The sequence below is a fragment of the Stylophora pistillata genome, chromosome 4, assembly GCF_964205215.1.
Source record: "Stylophora pistillata chromosome 4, jaStyPist1.2, whole genome shotgun sequence".
Classification (NCBI taxonomy): domain Eukaryota; kingdom Metazoa; phylum Cnidaria; class Anthozoa; order Scleractinia; family Pocilloporidae; genus Stylophora; species Stylophora pistillata.
In genome coordinates this window covers 14,024,693-14,033,229 of record NC_142522.1, presented here as the reverse complement: position 1 = coordinate 14,033,229, position 8,537 = coordinate 14,024,693, and the positions used below count along the sequence as shown (strand labels likewise).

At 38.7% G+C, this 8,537-nt stretch overlaps 1 protein-coding gene and 1 pseudogene across 1 annotated transcript; both read right to left on the bottom strand.

Annotated features, from left to right (window-relative positions):
• The window catches only part of LOC148732548 (kelch domain-containing protein 10-like), a 1,212-nt pseudogene extending 1,128 nt beyond the window's left edge, over positions 1 to 84 (bottom strand).
• Positions 85 to 3,987: 3,903 nt separating this feature from the next.
• On the bottom strand, positions 3,988 to 8,515 carry LOC111345076 (kelch domain-containing protein 10). The gene is made up of 2 exons (XM_022952333.2): positions 7,622 to 8,515; positions 3,988 to 5,481 (listed from the first exon to the last, which is right to left on the bottom strand). Exons 1-2 carry the CDS (start codon positions 8,513 to 8,515, stop codon positions 5,224 to 5,226), a joined length of 1,152 nt encoding a protein of 383 aa, XP_022808068.2. The 3' UTR covers positions 3,988 to 5,223.
• Positions 8,516 to 8,537: the final 22 nt, after the last annotated feature.

Here is an 8,537-nt window from a genome sequence, read left to right as displayed (position 1 = left end):
GCAGTGCCATGTTTTTGAAGCAATATTGAATCACCGTTACTCACGATAAAGGTAATTTTCGCTGTGCGGAGAATAACCAACAAATTTTAAAAAAGTTGCCAAAATTAGGTTAGTTGGATCATTTCAGTAACTAGTTGGACCATTTTAACAACTTGAATCGTTTTGAATAGTCGAAAAATTTCATCAAGTTTCAACTTGTTTAGCTGGTTCGACCATTTTAAACAATTAGACTATTTTAACCAGTTGGACTATTTTAATCAGTTGACCATTTCGTGAAGTTGAACCATTTCACCAGGGTTGGACCATTTTAACCAGCTGGACTCTTTTAACCCGTTGAACCATTTCATTTAGTTTCATCTTTTTAACCAATTGCACCATTTTAACCAGCTTGACCACTTTAATCAGTTGAACCATTTCCTCTATTTTGACCACTTTAACCAGTTGGTCCATTTTAAACAATTACAAGATTTTTATTTTTAAAAATTTTGGCTTCTTTGACCATTATAACTGGATGAACCATGTCATCCGGTACCATTTTAGAGGGTCCCCAATGGGTTTTTTGGGATCCGGGATTTGGCTTATTTGAAGGCCGGGATTCGAGATTTTGAAGGAAAAGGGGGACGAGATTCGGGATTGTATTTATGACCGGGACAAGGGATTTGGCGATTTTAACAGGCGGGAATCAGGAAATGTCGCTTTAAAGAAACCGAGATTCGGGAATTCCAGAGGCTGAAATATGCAAAGAAAATCAAGCTGTCCTCTTAGCTAGCTCACCTTATTAACGTCGGAAAAGGTCGGAAAGAAAGTTTTCGGCCTTGTCTTTCTGTTAGCAGTTGAACACCAACATAGCGCTAACTCGCCGAAAACGCTTCAAAATGGCCTGAGACGCTAGGAATCAACAAAGAAAACAACAAGGCAATAAGGTAAGCCCATTTTATTTCAAAATAAGACATTTTTTCTCTCTTTTAAGGCAAAGCGATAACATCCCTTACAAACCTTTATAAATATAAAACGTTGCGCAACACGGTAAGAGTCACGTCCGCTTTTCTAGTAGTGAGCTTGGGTTAACGTGATATTTCTAGTATCAGGCTTACACATATCCTGATCGGTGCGCGTGGGATATTCGACGCGGGAGAGACTAGCTAAGTTATCGTTTGCGTAGTTTAACGCGCCCTAGCGATGTCGGTTAACATTGACAATGATGTTGTCGATGTTATTAGCTGCGTAGCTTTTATGAGAAGGGGAAGAGCGGAAATTCGTTTCTTGTTTTGTTACCTCTACTAATTTAGACTTTTGGAACTATTACATTGCGAATGAAGACAATGAATTGCGAGAACTTCGACAGTGAAAAATGACATGGCGAGTCTTATAACTAATAACGACGAGGCCGATGATGATGTTGGTGGAATTCCGTCGTTGGATCACGAGGCAACGTTTTTGCTTGGAATGGTTTCACGTTTCGGAAGAACTGTTCGCTTCAATAGCAGAATTATAGTTTAATTGCAGCGAATTGCTAAAGAAGCTCCTAGATGATAACAATCATCAAATAAACATTTCGCATTAAATTTAGCCGTAGGTGACCAAAGCGCACTATAAGAGTTTGTATGGATTTAAAATTCAATAAGCTACAATGCAGTGACGCGTTCTCTTTTATTCGCGTCAAAATCGGTCAAATGGCTAACAGAAGCGTTTCGGCGACATAAAGGGGACATCACTTGGAGAGTTTCGAACTTTATCATAGCTTTTCCAAGGAAAACAGAAATAGTTTTTGTTCGAAATTGAAATCCATACAGGCTCTTATTTCAACCTCTTATAGTACGCTTTGGTTACCGGTGATTACGGCATTTTGGGCCGAAACATGTAGCACTGTTAAACTGGGGTCGAAAAGAATATATGTTTCAGTATCTGTTGAGCACAATTGTACTAGATTTTATGGAATTTCCAGATGATCGTTGCCATGGCTGAAAATTGTGAATGAGCAAACTGTCTTCTGAGTTGCGATTGACGGTGACTTATCATATGTGTAGTGAACAGTGAAGATGCCGTGGTACGTCGTGATATGTACCCTTAAAGGGGAACTGAAGCTTAAAATTGGTATATTGTTTGCATTCATTTCTAGTTAGCTTTAGAGGAGTAAGATAAAGTGTCGATATTCATTTTCGTTCACTTCTTGTTTTTTACGAGAAAATTCGATGCCTTTTTCCCGCTTTCAGTTTGGGGGTGTAAGACCTTCGGCTCAAAATAGGTCAGCAGCGGTCGTTTATGACGTCAGTGGTGGGGAACCAACTTAAGAAAAACAACTGTTACTATTTCATTTTCGTAGTTAATCCCCATTACAAGTCACGCAACTTCGATAACTGTTATAGAACGTTTACACCCATTATTAGGATTTTGCTTGTTTTGTTATATTTCGCATGATTAGCGGCGCACTAAGTGAGTTCTTGGTTCTTTACCTCTAATAGAGACCGGTAGAATGTAACCGGAAATATTGACAAAGAATGCGTAGAACGATCGACAAACAATGACGTAATTAACTAGATAATTGCTAGTGAAATCGCGTGTTAAGATTAACGATAATAAGATTTGTCTAACAGACCCATGCAACAGGAATTAGTGGGATCAACCGATTAGGAAATTAATAGACAATTAAGCCCTATCCGACCACACCGGACCTACGTATCTGGGTGTGGATATCTGTAGCAAATAAAAGTGGCACTTGTGATCCTAAGTTAGTTAGATCGTAGAGCAGACGTGAATGTTGTGAGCTGAAGAATAAAAGCTAACTTAAAAGAGAGTATACAGTCCTCGTTTGTTGAACCAGCGCGTGCGGAGAGCAAATTCCGCGTAAATAACTCCATAACCAAACCAAATTTCTGTAGGAAGAGTATGGGTTTATTATCTTTTTTCCCCACCAGTGACGTAAGAGCGAGCTAAAATGACCGCTGACATCGATTTTCTGAGCTGCAGTACTACGAGGCCAAAATACGGCTTTATACTATTTTTCCGAGGCGAAGTTGGGCCCAAAGACTGAAAAAAACCCTCGAACGTTGCTATTTGAACTAAGCTGCAATTTAAAAATGGTTCATTTTTCGGCTTCAGTTCCCCTTTAATGCTCTTCATTGATCGCTATCATCTCCGAGAGACACTTTTTTCAGGGATCGAAGTGATCCGGAGGGCAGGTGTTATCGAACAAAAGAGGCAAAACAGAAAAAAAGAAAAAAAATTACAAAAAAAAAAAACAGCTATAAAAACCGTGAAAATAACTCATTGACTGACGAAACTCGTTTAAAACCAGTCATGAAAAACAAATGAACTAGATCATCATTTTAGTGCAGAGAGATACAGCTAATTTAACGTAATAGTCAGTGCTTGAGTCTGCTGTGAGGGAATCTGAAACGGAACTTCAAGGATCATTTTTGCTGAAGTAAGGAATTAAGAAAATATGACCGGGATCGGGATTAGCCAGTAGAAACCGTCGGGATCTCGGGATCTCGGGAAAATTCCGGTCGGGATGGCGGGATTGAAGAACCCTATTGGTGACCCTAATTTTAACCAGTTTTATTCAACCATTCCATTTTAACCAGCTGGACCATTTTTATCAGTTGAACCATTTCATCTAGTTTAACCATTTAAACGAGTTGTACCACTTCCTGTTGAACCATTGTAACTCAAAGGGGTCAAAGCTATTTTTGTTGTATAATTTTCACTTGTTGATGCTTTTTAGTTTAGCATTTTTTCTGCATGGCTGAACATGCATTGTCTAGTTTAAAACTTTTTGACTGTTAACATAATATATGATTCACACAGATAAATGTGAGATGTCCCTTAAAAAACCCTTTGCGAGCGAGTGATTTATTGGGCGACTTGTCTTGTAAGGACGAAAATGATGGAGACAACGAATCTGAAACTTGAAGAAAAATAACTAGCACATATTGCATGGTTTCTTGAGCTAGTGGCTGAAATTGATCCAACAGATAAGAACCTGGCTTGAGCAAAAATCATTATACCATCTATTAACTTCAATATCCCATTTTCAAACATGTAAACCAAACCAGCTACAAGAAATTTTTTCCTTAAATCCTTAAGTGTTCATTGTTCATTCAAATTTGAATCTCTATATACCGATATAAGCACTTGGTGTATATAACACCAGTAATTATACAAAAGTATACTTTTCACTTGAGCTTTAACCCTCTTTAAAGTTATCAAACCCGGACTCATCTAAATTGCAATCCTAACTCAGAGATTAAGTAGCTGTAAACCCTACCTATAGATTGCGGACTTATAAAATACTGTTCCCAGTTTTGGGCAGAGGTGAATCTTTTGAGACTGATACAGATAATGATGAAACAGAATTTACTTCACTAAAAACAAACCAAATTTGAACTGGTAATTGTAGGATTTACGTTAATCTATAAGTTGGTCACATTTCAGTGTGGTGAATTATCTTGGTGGTTGAGATACACTGTATTGTCAGTTGTTTCATGTTTATCTCTCAGTTAGTATGTGTGCCATGATATTTAACAATTATTCCACAAGCGCGCATTGGATATGAGATGATAGATAGCCAACGAGGCATATGAGATGATAGATAGCCGAGTTGGCTATAATCATCTCATATCCAACAAGTGCGATTGGAATAATTGTTTTATTGAAAATGCCCCCAAGAAATTATTATTTTGTAAGAAGAAATCAGATTTTTTAGCTCCCTTTTGATTTTAAGCTGACGGGTACGCTTACCATAATTTATTTGTAGATTATGGTATATTGGCTCATATACCATAATGGCTAAGCCAATAAAAGGTCTTGCATTGCATTATCCAATGATCCAGTTTTTAATAATAAATACTATCCTACATCTTTAACCTTTCCTCAGTCTGTACAGTAAGTTATGGAATACTGTTTCTCCACTCAGATTTATGGCTTGCTTCCTTTGTGCTGGAGGCTCATTTCTCAAAAGTCCAGGTAACTTAACAAGCCTATAAAGCTGCTCTGTTTTCATTCAAGATAGGAATTTTAAAAGTGTTGAAAATAACACAAATCTATCAAGTAAAGAAACAAACTGGTTTGGGTGCCAAAACCTGCTTTTCTGCTATCATCTAAATTTTGATTTTTAAACATGGCTTTCAGCCTGAAAGTTAGCAGAGCTTTCAAGAAATGGGCCCCTGGGCCATTAAACTGAGTGGAAAAAATTTGGTCAGTAACTTGCTGTATGGATGTACATTATTTCAGCCTTTCCAAGAAATGGTGTGGAAGCCCAAGACTCTTAAGATCTGTATGGAAATTCCTTTTTCCTTGAAGACAACTTGTGACAACTTCCCAACATCTTTCCACAAGAGGTTGCCAAGCTAAACAAAGTCTAAAAACATCATTTGACCTGATGGCTTCATCAGAATTGATAGTCTTCACACCTCCAAACATATACATGCAGCCTGCTGGAGTAACTGCAGCTGAGTGAAAGTAAACAGGGTAAGGTAAAACCTGCAGTTGGATCAAAGAAACAAAAATTTAATATCAATACAAAGAGCATACTCAAGGGTCAATAGCAATCCTTTCAGTATTGAGTAAGATTCAATAAAAGAAAAAATAGTAACACCCTGGGCCAGTTATTTGCACAAGGTCTAACCCAAACTGAGGTTTTAGGCAAGCAGTGGGCCTCAAGAATTTTCTGATAGAGAGTTGATTTCATTAAATAAATGTCTTTCCACGATTAGCTTTCAGTTGTCTTGGCATGTTCACAAAAATAAATGTTCAGGGAAAAGGTTTGGCTAAATTGAAGATGGCTTGTAATGCGGTTTTGTTAGACAACCACAACTTTGATCATACAACTGGCCTTATATAGTTCAACCCTCTTAGTCCGTTGATCTCATTAGTAATTCTCCTTACTGTCTGCAATACAAATCTCTTCAATGTTAGTTCTGAGTCACAGTCACTTCTAGGAGTTTCAAAAAGGGTCAAAGGAAGACAAACCCTTGTTTTTCTTGATGGTGTCCATAGAGATGATTGACATAAACAAAAGAACCCTTTTGATTCCACCAACAATTAACTTAGTCAATTGGTGAATAAAAAAAATCTCAAAAAACCTTATATTCTTCCATGCATAACTGTTGTCAAAATTCAGCACAATTTGCTAAAAATAAGTTTTGATGATGTTTGTCATGGTGCAAAAATTTGCCTGATTCTTTTTTAACATATTTCAGCCACAGGAGCAACAAACAGTAACTTTACTCTCCAGTCATTGTGTTAACCTTTAGGTGAAAACCTACACCTACCAGTGATCACTAGTCGCAGTAGAAATATGGGTCGTTAATAGAATATTAACAAAAGAAAGGTGGTAAATTTTGGGCATGGTAAAGAAATAGAGAAAGATGTTTAATTCAATTTATTAGATTCGCCGACAGGCAGGGATACCGCAACAGCTTGCGCCAATTACTGTGGGCCCAGTAAACCCACCCATCCCACCCCAGGGGAGGACATCCACCACACAGTAATCTTGTGCGTGGGAAATTAACGTCTCTTACCCCTAACCCTGCAGGAGACGGGACCTACGGTTTATTCGTCCCTATCTGAGAAGACTAGAATATCTATCCATTTCTTGATATTATAGAAAGGTAGCAAATTCTCCTCAGTTATTTTAAGACTATGAGTATTGGTCCGGCCGGGGCTTGAACCCTCAACCTCCTGCACAACACAATCTGGCACTCTAACCAATTGAGCTAACCAGGGAGTGTCTGGTAATGAGCATGGGACAAAGAAAAAATTCTGAGTCTCCACTGGTAATTGAATCTCAGACCTTCAGATTCTGTATTCCAATGCTCTACCATTGAGCCACAGAGACTCTATGGTGAGCAAGGCTTATTACGAAGTTCAAATGTGACACACATTCTGCATACTACTAGGATTAGCAATGACGATAGCCTCATGTTTGTAAATAGATTAAGAAAGATCATTAAAAGTTTGGGCTTAGTAAAGAAATAGAGAAAGATATTGTTTGTCTTGTTATGAGCATGGGAAAAAAATTTTTATAAGTACGTACCCTTGAGGAATTGAACCTCAGACCTTCAGATTCTACACTCTAATGCTCTACCACCGAGCCAGTGAGAATCTATGATAAGCAAGGCCCATTACGAAGTTCATATATGACATGTGTCCTGCATACTGCCAGGATCCACAATGTCAATAGTGTCATGTTTTTAAAAAGAATAAGAAAGATGATAAATTTAGGGCTTGGTAGAGAAAGAGAGAAAGATGTTATTTGCCTTGTTGCCAGTATGGCACCAAGAAAAAACTCTGAGTCCCCATAAGGAAGCTAGCCTCAGACCTTCAGATTCTGTGCTTCAATATTTCACCACTGAGCCAGAGACTCTACGGTGAGCAAGGTCCATTATGAAGTTCATTTAGGACTCACCATAAAGTCTCTGTGGCTCAGTGAGAGTATTGGAGCACTTACTCACTAAGTGTTGTGAACACCTTGGTCCTAGGCATCTAGTTTTCCTCTAAAACTTGGGATAGGGCAGGACCTGCACCCAAGTTTGCCAAAAGGACTCCTACTGAGCTGCCTGATGAAATGTGCAGTTTACACATGATTGTTGCAAATTAATCACTCCTCAGTATTAAATACCTTGTGGAGCTTTTGCCATTGAAATGTCGCTAGATCAAGGCTCCATATATCATCAAAAATGTTCAACCCGTCATAACCTCCGCAAATGTACACAACTGAGTTAAAAATTACGCAACCGTGACATCTTCGACGTTGAGGAAAACCATGAGTTCGTGACGGATAACAAACATGCTCCTCCCATTGTTTAGAAGAAAAGTTAAAAGACTGAATTTTTTCCAGCTGGAAGAATACTTCGGGATCTCGACTGCTCATTCCTCCACCGATAACATAAAACCTTTCGCCGTCGCTTACGGATTCGTGTCTGTATCGGGGTAGAGGTGGATTCTGACCTTTCACATACAACCAAGTATGAGTGGAGAAGCTGTAACGATACAAATAGGAGTTGAACTCTAATCCGGTTGTGCCACCAAAAACGTACAATTCCTTGTCCTTGGATAAAACCATACTCTGTCCATAGCCAGCAATCGGTGAAACATCTTCCCCATCACTTTCTTCTTTGTCAGAATATGTTTCCGAGAGATCAAACCACTGATGTCTCCTCAAGGAGCACACGTGAAGCTTTTTGCTATTACTTTCACCAAAGGGAACTCCAGATCCACCGAAGACGATAAGATTTCCCTTGTCGTAGACAAGACAACTTGAGGCAACTTCATTAGGAAAGGGACCAGTTGTATTTACGTAGTGCCACGTTTTTGTAGCGATATTGAATCGCCATAACTCACGGTAAAGGTAGTTTTCGTTATTTGGAGAATAACCACCAAACACATATAGATTTCCATCATCAGCTCCACATCTATGACCGCTTCTTGGCTCTGGAACCTGGGAGTTTGCTGTAGGACGAACTGTTTCGATTACTAGTTCGGACGCCATATTGTCAATAACAGCGCAGAGCATGTTGGGAAGGCAGGATATGACT

Excerpts from the sequence above, each read along its gene's own strand:
- LOC111345076 (XM_022952333.2), bottom strand. The coding sequence starts at position 8,515 with ATGCTCTGCGCTGTTATTGACAATATGGCGTCCGAACTAGTAATCGAA. Across the intron at positions 5,482-7,621 it reads AATGGCAAAAGCTCCACAAG|GTTTTACCTTACCCTGTTTA; the intron begins GTATTTAATACT and ends ATCCAACTGCAG.